Source organism: Tyto alba, unplaced genomic scaffold (assembly GCF_018691265.1).
Source record: "Tyto alba isolate M040663 unplaced genomic scaffold, T.alba_DEE_v4.0 Super-Scaffold_14, whole genome shotgun sequence".
Taxonomy (NCBI): domain Eukaryota; kingdom Metazoa; phylum Chordata; class Aves; order Strigiformes; family Tytonidae; genus Tyto; species Tyto alba.
The window spans coordinates 42,436,822-42,452,572 of record NW_024881276.1 but is presented as its reverse complement, the minus strand read 5'-3'; the positions used below and the strand labels follow the sequence as shown (position 1 = coordinate 42,452,572).

The 15,751-nt window shown below is 35.0% G+C and overlaps 1 protein-coding gene across 3 annotated transcripts in view; it reads right to left on the bottom strand.

The window, feature by feature from the left end:
* CADM2 (cell adhesion molecule 2) overlaps positions 1 to 15,751 on the bottom strand; it is a 684,646-nt gene that overhangs the window by 127,255 nt on the left and 541,640 nt on the right. For all 3 annotated transcript variants that reach the window (XM_042789099.1, XM_042789101.1, XM_042789100.1), the window contains 2 exons: positions 6,488 to 6,640; positions 3,879 to 4,016 (listed from right to left, as the gene is read on the bottom strand). In XM_042789099.1, the coding sequence (XP_042645033.1) occupies positions 3,879 to 4,016; positions 6,488 to 6,640 (291 nt within the window). The remainder of the gene's footprint in view (positions 1 to 3,878; positions 4,017 to 6,487; positions 6,641 to 15,751) is intronic.

Sequence of the window (15,751 nt, the reverse complement as noted above, 5' to 3'; positions counted from 1 at the left end):
ATGTAAGCTCACCTGGATGTAAGAGCAGTGGAGATCAGGTACTGGCTATGTTACTGTATGCTAGCATTCAGAATATTTACCCAGATTTTTTACAGAATTTTTAAGTATGTCTACTATAGTCCATTATTTCAGTGATTTTGCTACTCTTTTCTCTCTTAAATACCCACTTGAAAAAAGGTAAAAAAGATCCATTGGTAAGGCACTTTCTCTGGAAATCACTAGAATGAAACAGGTCGGGGTATGGCTAGATAGAAATTAGCTTTGTAGAGAGGAATCTGGGGGTATTGAGGACAGATTAAACAGGCTGCATCTAGAGTTCCAGGCCCAGTTTTGGGCTTTCTGGTTCAAGGAAAATATCAACAAACCCAAGTAGGTTCAGCCAAAAGCCATAGAGATGGTCAGTGGCAGGAGCATACAGTGTACAAGGACAGCTTAAGATAGTTGGGCTGGTTCAACCTGAGGAAATGAAGACTAAAACTAGATCAAACTTCTGCCTTCAGATACCTAATGAACAGTCATAGAGAAGAAAAAGTCAGTCCTCTCAGAGGCATACAGCAAAAGTTGAGGGGCAATGAACACAAGTTACACCAAGGCAAATTCTGATTATGTACTATGAAACATCTACATATATTGAAAATTCTCCACAATAATGACTTTCAACTACTGAAACATCTAGCCCAGACAGACTATGGAACCTCCATCCTTGGAGATTTTTCAAAACTGAATTGGAGAAGACCTATAGCAACCTGATCTAACCTTTCAGCGGAGTTTGGGCTATATGAAATCTAAGGGTCAGCTATGGGCCCACTTCTATGACTCTATCAGATATGCTTGTATTAACTAATACTAGTTTATATCTCATAAGTATAGATGTTTGATAGTGAAAATAAAAAATAGAAATGAAAGTCTATCGTTCATTGTTCATTGTCAACTATTTATAAAAGCACATACTTGTAACATCCACATAGAAACACTCATCTTTTAAAAGGCAGTGTTGCTGTTTTTACAAGGCAAATATAATTTTTGTTTACATTTAAAATCAAGCTATTGATTTTAAATGGCCAACTTGAAATGTCCTTGTTATCTAAAAAAAAATTAATCTTCATTTTAGAGGCTTATTGAGACAAAATGTTCTGTGTCTCTCTCGATTCTTTCCATATACTAAAAATATATACTTAATTCAAAATGTCTTATCTATTGCAACAAAATGAACTGATATTATTTTATTTATTTTTGAAGCCCAAATCTTCTAGGGGAAAAAAAAAGAAAATCCATTAAAAATATTCCTAAAAACCTAAAAATATATATTTTTTTTACGTATTATTGTTGAAATAGCATGTAACAAATTTGTTTGAAAAAATAGGGTTTTTTTTAATGAAAATTATGTACTTAGCTTCTCTGATAATTTTGCTTTTAATAGTCTTGCAGAAATGTCACCATAATGCTAAACTGCAGATTGCTTTGTTAATTCAATGCATATATGTGAGACAGAACACTAAGGTAAAAGGTATGGTACTCAGTGCTTCACATTAAGTCTCTCTCATTACTAACACTTACTCTATCAAACAGTATTCCTTTACCAGATTATGATTCCTTTTTTAAGTAATAGCAATGGAGTTACAATTTTAGAATGGCTTTTTCCCCTTTGGTGCAACTCTGAACTCAATGCATCATTTATATTCTTTTGCACCATGTATAATACACTGTAACACAATTGGATTTACTGGTGCTAGACAGACGAACTCCTAACCTTTAATGTCAGCTGCATTAGCATATAATTTCATATCTATTTTCTCAGATTTATCATTTCACCTTTTACAGTGCACAAAGCTAATGTAACTTCTGCTGATGCCACTGCAAACTGGTTAGGTTATTTTATTTCTAACCTTTGTGAAATGGCAATGTGCTCTTCAGAAGACCTAGAAAACTAAACTGAAATGAATGTGCTCAGTACTTTCCTCTCATTTTTTTTCCTTTACTTTTCTTTTTCACACATCTTTGTTCCTTCCCCACGCCCTTTTTTTTTAAAAAACAAAACAAAACAAAACAAAACAAAACAAAACAAAACAAAACAAAACATCCCTTTAGGAACTGTTGAGAAGAGCAAATTAGTTAAAGAGTCAAATCACCAAATTGCTTGCTGGCTTCAATTACATGTCAGCTGGGAGAAAGACAAAGTTATTATGCCAGTTTTTAAAACATAATTTTTAAAATAACATCTTTTCATATGTGTTACCTTGCTGTTAGGCCAACTGTATCAGTGATTCTCTTAAAGTATTGACATTGCTTAGAGTGATTTTTAATCTTTACATGTCTTGAATATATATATTCATCCTGTCATCTTTTCTGGATGACAGAATCTATGCTGTGCCATGTGTCTTAGTTGTGCTGTTAAATTCTTTTTAATTAGTTTTGTTGAGGTGCTGTTTTTCTTTCAGCAATTTCCTCAGATTTCCCAATGGCTGGAAAGAATGATCCTCTGTTTCTTCATTTTCTATCCCTGTTATAAGTGCTCAAACAGATTTCAAATAATTCCAGCCTAAAATTCCTGTCTCCTTCAACACTGTTCTGATTTTCATCAGAAATCTAAAGACACTTCTAGAATGGACTGGGTTCCTTGGACAATCAACTGCAATCTCCTGTACCAGTTTTACATCACAGGTATGGTTGGGTACACTGAACTGTGGTGAGAATAGTAAAGGAAGATTAATGGATTCTGTAATTAATTGTGTAGCTTTGCTTGAGGCCGTTTATTGAGCTAACAAAATCCACAATGTCATGCAAATATGAGACAAATTTGATAGAAGTTGTTTGGTTGGGTTTTTTTTGTGTTTCTGTTATTTTATTTTTTTTTTTTTTAATAAACTACACAGAAAAGGTGGATTTTGAATCATTTATTGATATGTGGTTATAGCAGCATGAATAGAGGTAGAGGTGACATGAATAAATACCAATACCTTATCCTTTTTATTCATCTACCCTATAATAAGCACCTCAGTTGCCTGTGGTAGATGTGAGTAAGCCTTCTGTTATAGGAAGCTCTCTCCACCCATTCTCCAAAAAGGGTTTTAAACTATCTCAGCATTTATGAGAATATGGACTAGAAAGCTATGTTTAAAATAAAAAATGTACATAGAGAAAAAGAAGACAGAAAATAAATAAATAGCTTTTGTGTAACTTTTTCCTATCTCACTGCATCCTCAAAGGCAAATTCTTGATTTCAGCTTCATTTTTATTCACCCAATGACTTTTCAGTTACAGCAGACTGTCTCCAACCCCCCCCTTTAAAGTCTGTCTTCTCACTGCTCCTCCCCGCAGACTCTCAGCACCCTTGCCTCAGCTGTAGGTTCCCAGTTTCCCAACAGAGATTCCTTGAGTTGCTACATCCTGACTCTTCCTTACCAGAGCAGTCTCCATAGCTCCCCTATGGGAAGTGCAATCTCCTGTCTCCTCCAGACGGTTCTGCCTCACATGGTCACTTAACTTAGAGAAGTGTAACATAAAACTGACAATTGACCAAATCAAACATATGTCATATTGGAAAGGCAAAAATAAGTGAAAAGGTAAAATAGCTGTGGTGAGTGGTGTAGCTATGATAACATTCATAATACGTTTCTTTATGAAGCATCATAGTTGAGTTTATTATGCTGAACAGAGTTCAGAGAAATTCAAAACTGGTATCAGTTTTTATCATTCAAAGAAAAAATAAAAAAGATGGTTATATACTCCAATAATTTTCAATCAAATCCTTATCTATGTACTATCACTAATTCATTTAACAATTTAGTATGAGAAACTTTACAAACATGAACTGAAAAATATAAATAATGTATCGTTTTGACAACTGGACCAAATTACATCAAAGTCCTTCTAAATACCTTTAACTTCTTTGTCGTTCTTGAACCATCTGATATCAGCTGCTGGTTTACTACCAGATGTCTTGCAAGTCAGCTGCATCCTCTCTCCCTCCATAACTGGTGAGGTAAATCCAGTAATTTGTGGCTTCTCAGGAACACCTAGCGAGCAAACAAGCAAAATGTCTCTGATAGTGTCAGCTGCTGCCATGAGTATATGACCAACTTAAAGTTCGCTTCTTCATATGCTCTAAATTCTGGGAATAGCATAATTAGTCCCTTGCCTTATCAATGAATCCTGTTTTCCATTGTAAATAAACTGTCAATGTGAACTGTAGTTGATTCTGAAGAATTAAAGAAAATAGAAATTATCTAGTTTTCTAAGGGAAACAGACTGTATTTTAAAACCTATTTTATCTATGTATATTCTGCATGCAGGTCTAGTCTGAATTGCTATTATGAGGTTGAAACTGGTCTGCACAGCAAGCAGGATGACAAAGTACATTAGAAGTACAGCTGTGAAAATAAAATATAACTGGCAACAAAAAGCTGAACTGATCTAAGTTCAGAACAGATGTTTAAGCAGGAATTATGAAGATTTTAATATAAAATCCAGGGAAAGGGAGGATGACAATAAGTACAGGAGTTACTTTCTCTACAGAGAACACATAACCAAAAAACCCAATAGGTATAATCACAATTCCACTTGCTATGGAGAATTCTTCAGCTGAATCCAAGTTCTTTGGAGAAGGTCGCATGATCATGACATACTATACACATAATACTAATTTGGAAATTGTTGTTTTCCAGTGAATCATTTAAGATTTTAAAAAACAGTTATGAAGAGAAATGGGAAAAATTTGATCACTGCATGTATAAAATCCATTTGACTTCGGAAAATACAAGTATCATTTATTTTAGAGTGATACTGCTGACTGTATTTTTAAAATCTCTGAAAATATCATTGTTATAACTTGCATCTGCAGCACTTTGATGCATTAATATTTGTGGCTAGATAAAAGGATCAGTCACAGTAATTGATCCCATGCCCTGTATTTCACAATTTGGTTTGTTTACATCTCTTTTCCAAAATGACAGATTATGTACATAAAAACCAAGCAGCAGTACCTATTGCATAGTACATTTCTGTAATAAATCTACTCCTCTCTTTCAGGACAGATAATGGTGTCTGCTATAATACCCTGACACTTAAATCTTCTAATCCATAACAGAGCAGTCAATAAAGAGATTATTAGTACATAAAAGGATAGTTTATCTATCTGATTAAAAGATGTAATACATCTCAATGGAAAATATCCCCTTCTCAGATAGAAAATGTTCCAAGAGTATAAAATGTTACTTTGAAATAGAAAATTACAAATACAAAGTGAAAAAAGACAGGCACCTTTAACCTTGCAGCTTTCTTTCTCAGAAGTTCAGTAACTGATGTTGGGAAAATTTCATTAAACCATCCCCCAAGATGAAGGTAATACGAAAAGGAGTGTGAAAAATCATTTTATGTTGCTTAATAAATATTGGATAGATGTTTTTTTGTCTTTGTAATACCTTTCTATGCCTTTCTGCCATTTAAAAGGTTGAACTGGTCTACTCATCTATTGTTTAGATCATGAGATACCTCTCTACAGAAAAGGAGATTAACCGTAGGCAGTTGTTATTCCAGAATATTCTCATTTGAGTGGGTATTTTTTGTCCTTAATGGCAAACTTGTGAAGATTTTTGTAAAATAGTCTCACAGGGACTGAAAGGAAGATGTATTTCATATCCTATGCACAAACTAAATTCCCTGGATGGATTAATGTGAATATTACTGGCACAGAGAACATCCTACATTAGTCCTATTAAATTCAACTGTCTGCCTGTCTACATATAAAAATAAACCAAAAAGAAATAAAGAGTCAAGTTCAGGGACAGAAAAAGGAGAAAAGAATAAAAATCAATCTCTAAAATCATATAACCTCTTAGGTACGCAGGTGTGTTTCAATGAACTATAGCAATTTCAGCTGATTGGGCTACTGACATTCATAGAATCATATAAAGCTTTGAGCAGAAACTTTATTTCCTGAGCATCTCAAAATCTATTGCTTTTCTATGTGTATCTATAACCTTTGGGGAAAACAGCAGAGCATTTAGAGGATAAAACATAAAAGAAGCAGCAAACCCAGTGAAAATACACACTTTATAGACAAAAAAAGAAAGCAGAATGAGCCAAGAAAATGCACAGCTAAGGAAAAACGATAAAGCTCTAAAGCCCGTTTTGATTTCATGCTTTCTGATTTTCTCCCCTTTGCCCTATACAATACATTGTTAGGAGATGAACACGTGCACCTTCCTCGCACTTCTAGTGCTTGGGATGTAGGGGTTATGTCCATTTTATGGAGCACTCATACAGTGGTATTTGTATGCTCCCTAATTCATTATCCTGCCACAGCTCAAATAGTAAGAGGCATGTTATTTTTCAGCACAGCAATATGAAACAATAAACTTCAGGGAAACAAGATCAGACATTTACATTTATCTTCTGCCAAGCTTTAGAAAAGTTCATTCTTATCATAATTTGCCAAAGCCTGAGAAGTTTAACACTTGCTTCTTTATGCCCAGCTATTTATACTTACCGAGAACTGTAAGAAAAGCCTTGGAAGTTTTGACAGGCATAGTAAATAAAGAGCAGGTGTACTGCCCTTCATCTGACAGAGACACATCACTGACACTGATACTCAGTTCATGCCATGAAGCTCGGACCAGCTCAATTCTGTTGTCCCTCAGAGCTGAAAAACAAAAATTCATGTTATAAGGTAGAAAGCAGAACATTAACAAAGTGTTGTATGTTATACAGGAGGCTCTATGAAGTAGCCTAGTGAAATCACGCCCCAGAATACAGGGATATGGACACAGTTGTCTTTATGCATAGTAGTTTTTCTTTCTCTGTGGAATAAAGTACAAGAGTTCAGCAAGTTTCTGAATAGCATACTGAGTTACTTCTAATGTACATAAACCTAGGAACTAAGGGACTTCAGTTACCTTTGATCTTCCTCTAAAAAAACCCCAACCTTGACTTTGATTTCTGCCCCCTAGCAGCTTTGTTCAGTGCCTAAAATAACTCCTTCATAAAACCATTTTCTTTTTCATGTATTAACAAATGTGGGTGAATATGGAGAATCCTGTTTCAGCTCCTAATAAAGTATATTTTCAAATAAGAAGTGTAGCATTGCATAGATTGCCTACAGATTTTTCTCACATCTATTATTATTCATATTGAACTGGAATATCAGATTTCTTGAATGTTGTAAGGGTATTTCTTATTATGAATACATTGAAAATTTCACTTTTACATGCATATATAATATATTAAAGATTTGAGGTAATTGAGTATAATGGCATTATTTTTTTGCTTATGACTAAAAATCTGATCTTCTATCAGAAAATCCTTCCTAACAAAATTTTGTTTGCATGAAATGACTGAGGGAAGAGGAGCAGGTAGATTTACTTGAATTAAAAATGTCACTTTAAATAATGCTTTAAAATTTTAAATATTATAAACCCTATATTTAGATTAATCCATATTTCCTATTGAAAAACAGTCAGAACATCCATGAGCATTCAATTTTTCTTCAGTAAAGCTGTTTGGGCAATCTACATATATTAATCAAGTCTTTCCACAGCATAGAAATACTAATATCATAAGTAAGTAGATACTGTAATTCTCATAAGTGAAGAATAAAAGAGCCTCTGTGACTTGGAAAGTTTTGTTATATACTTCAGATTCAAATCTTTGACCTGACAGAATTTGAATCTTCAGTGAGTCTATTTTTATAGTAAGCCTCTGAAAGTCAAAATTAAAATGGGACTACTGTAATTACTGGGAGAGCTATGTTTTGATTTGTGAGAAGAACCAAGTTGTTCAAGTCCCTAATGTTGTTTTCACTCTCCTCTTTCTCAAGTCCCCAGAGGTTCTTAGATTTGTTTCTCCTAACATTTATATCTTCCAATGATAAAAAGAAAGCTTTACTGTGGTTCTTTTGCTGCTAAATCTAAATGTTTCTGCCCCATTGCAAGGCTCTCCAAGTGCTGTCATTACAGGAAGATTTACACCAAAATAAGCAGCTACAGTGAAGATTCAGCAAAAATGTCACTTGAATTTGTTGTCTTCTAAGGCTACCATTCAGGTTTCTTTACAGCAATCTCAAGCTGAATTTGTCGGTCATTTCAGGATAGGCCAGCTAAAACTTGACTTATACTCTGCAGGGTCTGATGACTGAAAGGTGACAGTTTAAGCAGACCTAACGCACAAGCGTGCCATGAACTGCTCCAAGGCACATCAAAGTGACTGAGATTGTGTGTAATGGACACACTCCAAATATAACTGAGACATCTTCTGGTCAGACACAGCAAGAAAAAAATAATTATGTAGTATATAATATAAAATGCATATAATGATGGAAAATAGGTGCAACATTAAAACAAACTAGCAAGCAAAACATAAGCCATAAAATTAAAAGCTATGTATATACCACTAGGCTGACATAACAGCCAACAAAAACAAGGTCAAGAAAACAAAAAGTACATAGAAGCAAACTTCTACCAACCCAGAATAGCAGGCAAAGCTGATGACTATGGGTTTACTAGTCAAAAGTCCTCACAACAATGAAGCTGTTGCTATCTTTGAGGAAGTAGTTGGGGGACTCAGAATTAATTTCTCAGCTTTTCAATCCTAGTCAGATGCAAACTGAACAGACTTAAGAATGGTAGTTTATTTCACATTACTGACCTTTAAAAGAAAAATATTTCAAAAATGACCCAGTGCTTCCAAATAGTTTGACTACCACTGCACTGTTTGAAGAACAGACCAGGAAATACAAAAAAAAAACCAACAAAAAATGCTCAGCACCCCATAATTTGAAAGTGGTGATTTTTGTGGCCTCTTAATCAGAAATTATTTAAAATATAATGCAGTATATCATCTTGCATCATATTTTATTTTATTATAATTTTGAATTGCTACTGCCTTGTGATAAAGATTCATGTAGCTGTTGAAATTTTTCCTATAGATGGGGCAATGTGCAGAATTTCATGCACTAAAAAGAGCTATCATGAATTCAAGTAGAGAAAAAATGGTCTACAGATTATGCCAATAGCACACCATTTTGATCCTGCTGGTAGAGAAAAAAACAATTGAAATACAAACCACCTGCAACAACTACATTCCTACTGCTCCCCTCCCTCATTTCCTGCCCCCCACACCTTTTTTAACCTTTGTACAACATAGAAACTGCAGCTAAGTCAATTTTCTGGAGAACTGGTAGAAACAACCGCTGATCAAGAGCTGAGATCAGATGTTCCATGTTTCAGCCTGGAGTGAATTTTTATTGAAAGAGCAGAAAAAAAAAAGTTTGGTAATGGAAATACCAACACAGAACCTTTGCAAAAAAATGCTGCAAATAGCAGCAACATGATACTCCTTTGCAAGAAAGCTGTTTGTCAGAAGCATTTTTATAAGTGTTATGTCTAAATGCAATTAATTATCTGTGCCATCAATTTCAAATCTAAACATCTGTAAGCTTTTCTGTCTACACAGATTTCAGAGCAAACCAGTGAGAAATCTCTACTGCTATTGTGTAGAGAATGCCAGCACTTAGATGGAGTCTTTTTAGAATTTTATTTTCAAGCTTTATTCCTATATCTATGTCTATATCCTTATCTATATCTGTTTAGAAAGACACCAATTCCTCTTATGAAATTGATAGCTGTGATGGATGCCAGAACTGGTTTGTTCCCATTTTCTGTGTTTGGTATATTTTGCTAAAAGGGTGAACTTGGATCAGAGAAAAAGCGGCTGCCTAGCTATCTAAGGCCAGGGTCCCACACCCTGGGGTAGGGGGAACCCTCTGGAAGTGGGTGACTGCTCCATTGGACAGCAAACGACCAGTCGGTGGCACTGGAGAAGCCAGAAGTACTTCTAGCCAGCTAGAAACCTCCAGGCATGCAGACTGAGTGGAGCAGGGGGCTTGTGCATGGCAGAGAGCAAACCCTTGCCAAGCCTGGCTGCTGGAGCAAAGAACCTCTGTGGAGACTGAGCAAAAGGCAGCACTGAAAGGTATCACTTGGCAAGCAAAAGCTTGAAGAAGATATACTCCTCAAGGTGCTAGTGGATGAAAAGGAGGCTTATTTACTCTGTATACGATCTCTTTCAGCAGACCTGAGTTCTACTTGTTTAAAGAGCGATCTCATCTAGTTTGTAATTCTCTACTTAAAGCTTCAAAAGCTTTCTGTAAGTTTTTTGATTGATCTTTGTTTGAAATGAGAATTGCCCCAAACAGGGCAATTTTACCACCAGGTTCAAGCCAACTCAAGGCTATACCATAGTAGTTTAAATAAAGTACCCTAAAATAAAATACAAAATGTTTTCTCATTTAATTAACAGCTGAAAAACAAAAGTAGAACAGGTATGGGGACACATTCTGCATGAATTTGGAGTTTGGTACACTCTAATAAACAAATTTCCTGTATACTGAAATGTCCATGCATTTTTCAACACAAAAGGCGGTAAGTATTTCTAGCTCCCCAGAGGAGTTAACAGAAAACACCAAGCTTCTTTTTAAAATGTCTCATACTAAAATACAGCTGCTATATTGTACTCAGGTAACAGTATTTATTCCTCAATTTTTTAAGAAAGTTATACTAATAGCTCCATTTGTATTCCACGGGTACTTTCTGAATACTATTTATTGTATTGTGGTAGTGACTAGAGCACCAGGTGAGCACAGAAAAGAGAGCTTTATGCTTAAAGGCTCTACAAGCTCTGCCCTCACTTGACTTGCGTGGTTTCCTACCCTCACTCCTAACTCTGCTTGCTCTTTCAGGACCTTCTCTGGAATCTTTCTTTTTTCAATTTCACTGAGCTAGAAGCCCAACAGACCTTTTTGGCTTCTTCTTGGGGATTTTCACCCAGATGTTTGAATCATTACCTTACCAATAGTTTTCATACCTACATTTTTGCATGGTATAGAGATGCTAGAAAAAGAATAAATAAGCAGAAAATGTATTTCGTTTCTGGAAAATGCACCTGTGCCAAAGCAATAACAAAGAATACTACCACTGACGTTTCCTTCCTGGATTCTTATATTGCAAGCACTTAAAAAAATATAAAATGCAACAAGAAATATAATCGCATAGTAAATTCCAATATGCCCTAAGTACATTATTTCAGTTTTCTGTAATTCCCAGGTACATATGATGTAGTTAATTTGCAAGGTATGAAATAATTATGCATAAAATACTTGTTCCTAAGCAGACACACTTAATTTATTTTACCTGTCACTCTCTTTTTCTATGGAAAAGATTACCTTCCAGAATGCTTTGTGACACAGAAACAATCAACTTTGATAATCTGCATAGTTTAGGTTGTTATGAGTAAAAGATACAGTAATGCATTTCAGCTGCATTAATTAGCAGTTATTGAGACTGATGACCACTGAAATAAATTGGTCTCCTTGTTCTCAATCACAAAAAGGTGTACTCTATTTTTTTGCAAAAAATAATATAATGTTCATATGTAGCCATGTAGTGAAATTTTGCAATAGGAATTACATCAAAGAGAGAAAAGAAACTTAGAAATTTACACTGTCATGGGGAAAAAAAAAATTCCACATTTCATACTGGGCAGAAGAGGCAGTCAGACCTGTTAGATGTGGTAGCCAGAGAGCAGCATCTCTAATCTTATTTCTCTAAAATGACTACATCTTACTAGTATTTTGAGTTGTATATTTGAAGTATGGGGAAAAGAACAAACAACAAAACCCCCAAATCCTCCAGAGTAATTTGCAGATGTTTTGACAATACTAACTTGACATATGCTGCCATCCTGGGATTCACTCAAGAAAATTTTCTTCTTTATGTTAGAGCTGTTCCCTTTGTCATGGGAATAACATAACCATTAGTTGGAACCAGAAAGATTTCCAACACTCTACAGGCCATGCTAAACTCTCAGAAAGGTATTACTACTGAAACTGAAACAATCCCTCTGATTTTCAGATTCCAACCTTCTGAATGCAGTACCATCATCAAGTCTGAAATAGATTTCAAGGGATTTATATTGTGTTTCCAGATATACTTGGATATACTCAAGAAGGCCTTTTGCTTTGTTCCTAATGAATTCAATATACCAAGATGCCTATAGGGATGATCTACAGCACTTACTTATAGTTGTGCATCAAAATCTGTCAGGCCACAGACCACCACCATCACCGGTGAAAGAAAAAAGGAGATAGAAGAAGGGAGTAAATGGAAAAAAAACCCAACTGTTATTGTTATTATGTGTTTATTCTTCTAAGGCTTCATACTTCTTTTCAAAACATTTCATTTTCCTTTAAAAAAATAGTGTACTCATTAGTCTGTTGCTGTATTAACTGTTTGCCCATTTCCAATTGATATGCAGTTGTTCTATTGATGCCTAAACTATCTAGTAGGTACTTGCACGGTATCTGAACTCCTAATATTTTAAAACTTCTCAATTATTTGTATATGGAAAGAAAATCCTTTTCCTTCTTTAATTTCCAGTCATGCAATTTGATTATTTTTATACAAGGAGGGTTACAAGGCTAGAGTGGCTGTGTGGATATCTAGTAATCATGTGTTTTCTATTTCTGTTTCTGTATGTGATGAAGCCAGTTTTACCTCTCACTGGAAATGAAGTCCATAGCATTGCATCTGTAAAACTATGACTTTTGCTCTTATTACTACCTGGTCATGATTCCAACAGAATCCAAAGGTCAGAAACATAGATGATATCTCAATCAGTCTACAGTCATCACAGATTTTGGTACTGGGACAGAAACCTTGACACTGAGTCTACTTTCATAGGTAATGCTAATGTAAAGGGAAAAGCACTTGGTAATACACTAGAAGTTTCTATGCAACCTATTAGATTGGCTGACGTAAATACCATTGGGGTCCTTTAAAGGTGACATAATTTCAAAGTAAAATTAGTGGAAATAACAAAAACTGAAGGTCACAATACTGTGGACAGGTCTTCAGCTAATTGGATGTGGAACAGCATTCTGGCCAATTTGTAGATACATGATGATTTTTTTCCCCATTAGGAAAGTGATTAGTAACACAGATGAGTTCAAACAGACATTCCAAACAGTGTCTTTCACAGTTTTGTGTCACTCAGATACTATGAAAACTTCAACTTCACTGAATTTTCCAAACCATTCATGTACTTAATAAATTCAGGGCATCACTGAGTCTCACAGAAGGTGTTAAGTAAGGTTTTTGAAATGGAAGAACAACATAACAATCCTTGGAGATTAGTTTTACTTTCATTCCAGTACATTTCTATTTCTCTTTGAACCCTTCTAAACTATTTGGTAATCAAAAGGAAGAAACAACAGGGTCAATAGGAATATACTTCTACCTCTAATCGTCTGGTCATCTTCTACTTTATGCTGCAGCTTACAATCTAATAAGAAAAGACTAGATAGTTTTCAGCTGAGAAATACTGCTGAAATATTTGATTAGCTTATTTAGAGAACAATGTTCAACAGCAAGCTGCTTTCTCTTTATATTTTTCAGATTTTTTGCACGTTGGATAATGCTTATGTCAAGGAGTACAGCAAACTCCCTTCATTAGAAGAGGTGATGACAGTCTCACTAACAGAAGCATTTTCTCTGTGCTTCCTTACTGCCTTGAAAAGGTCAAAGCACTGGGGAGCCAGAACCTGTCCATAGAACATTATTTGTTATTTATCAGGGCGGGCTGTATTTAAAGAACAGCCTTAGATACTTATGAGGAAAATCCAAACAGCAATGTAATTTCTTCAGTGAAATGACAACAGTTCTCTTTTCTTCTGCAATCTGGATAAACCAAAAACTGTTCAAGGTGATTTACAACAACTTACAATATTGAACACATCTGCTAAGTGAGGTTTCTCCAACTGTTGCCAACTGATGAAAGAAGGCTAGGACAATTATATGCCCTTCATGAATGGAATAAATATGGTAAAACTTACCTGCATGCCAGATTTTCTGCACTGAGCTACATTTCCTCTCACAATAATTTTCTGTATTCTCTTCAGTTTCTCTCTTTTCCAGAGCATTCAAGAAATGTGGCAATATGCAAAAAGAGATTAACTTGACTTCTAGGGTGTTTATAATGCCTGTTTCTGGTATTAAAGAGGCACTGCACCTATGTTCTGCTTGTCTTTTGAGAATCATAAGGATAACATTTATTGTCTTAGAAGGTCTGAGGGCTGCTTCACTTTCACATAAGAAATTTAAGTTTCAAATTCTTCCAAAACATACAGGTCTTGGACTATGAAGATGCTTCATTGTTTTATTGTGTTGGAATAATTTTTAAGTGTACCTCCAAAAAATAAAACAAAAATCACATTAATCAGGATGAAACATTGTCTTACAAACTCTGCTCATCTGGCTCCTTCTGCAATAGGGAATTACAAGATTTCCTATTATACCAGTACAACTGGACATGTGCCATAGCATGGTAGCCCAGAAAACCTTAAAAAATTATACTTCTCAAATATGTAGCTGCAAAAATTAAAATTGTAAAATTATCTGGCAAGATGAGAGACGGACAGAATTAAAATAAATGAGATTCAATAGATAAAAGTAATTGGTAATCTTATATACCAAGTTGGAAACTGATATTTTGAAAGCAGTAATGCAGGAGAGAAGCCTTGAGGATTATAGAGGAAATTATTTAACTATATGTTCAAAAGCAGCACCACTCTAAAAAGATGAATCCTACTCTGGGTTGTACTGATCCTGGCAATTACAGTAAAAGGGAAAAATAATGCCTCAATATTCCAAACCTGCATACATCATACTGTGTCATATATTGTAAATTACAGATAGAAACAGGTTCTCAGTTGGAAAAGTAATTTCTGAAGGTCTACCAATGGAATACTACTGCATAAGTAATACTACAAAAATGAAAATAATACAATGGAGAGCTGTAATAACAGTCCACACCTACCTAAGAAAATATTAATAGAAGTTAGAAAAATATTTTTTTTTCTATAATTTTGAGGGTAATACTGAAAATACAAACCAGTAAGTTTCCGGTTAAGTGAGAGTTCATTGTAAGTGAGAAATATGAGATAATGACATTATTGAAGTGGCTATTGAAGGGATAAATAAATACTAATCCTCTTGCAGACTAAACCAAAGGTACATAGTTTTCCAAGTTTGTTCTTCTGTGAAGACCAGACCAGGCAATTTCTCCTTATGCTACTGATTTTGATACTTATCATTGTGTTAACAGTGCTTAAATGACTGCTGACCAAACCTGAGTTAAGCTTGTTTAGGTATTGAAAACTGTCTAGCCAAATAGCACAGAGCTCTACCGAGACAGTCTATGTATTTTAAAGAACATCAATTACAGTATACTCACTTTTTCTTCTCCAAGAGACTGCCCTTTACTGTCACTTCTGGTGACCCTCATGCACTGGCTTTAGTCAGCTTTGGAAGCAAGGACTCCTAAAGGGTAGGGAACAAGAACAACTCGGCCAAATTTTACGCTCCTATCAATACTGGAAATCCAGTTTCTCCTCAAACCTGCTCATGTGCAATATGTTTTTTATATGTGTCTGCAGCTGACTGTGTCTTAAGGAAGCTGCAGAACTGAATTATCTGTGTATTTCTCTAACCTTGTAGATGGTGACATTACAGTTCTGCTCATTCACTGGCTAAACTTAATGATCCCAGCATACTGAAATTGTTTTTAGTGGCATGAATGAGTAATACTAATGATAGAGTTATGTTTATGGTATTGCTTCATATTTCTTGGAAAGTCACAGTCTTCCAATTTCTAGAGTGAGGTCCTGTTCAAACATATTGTTTCAGCAGAATTTGGAGAGACT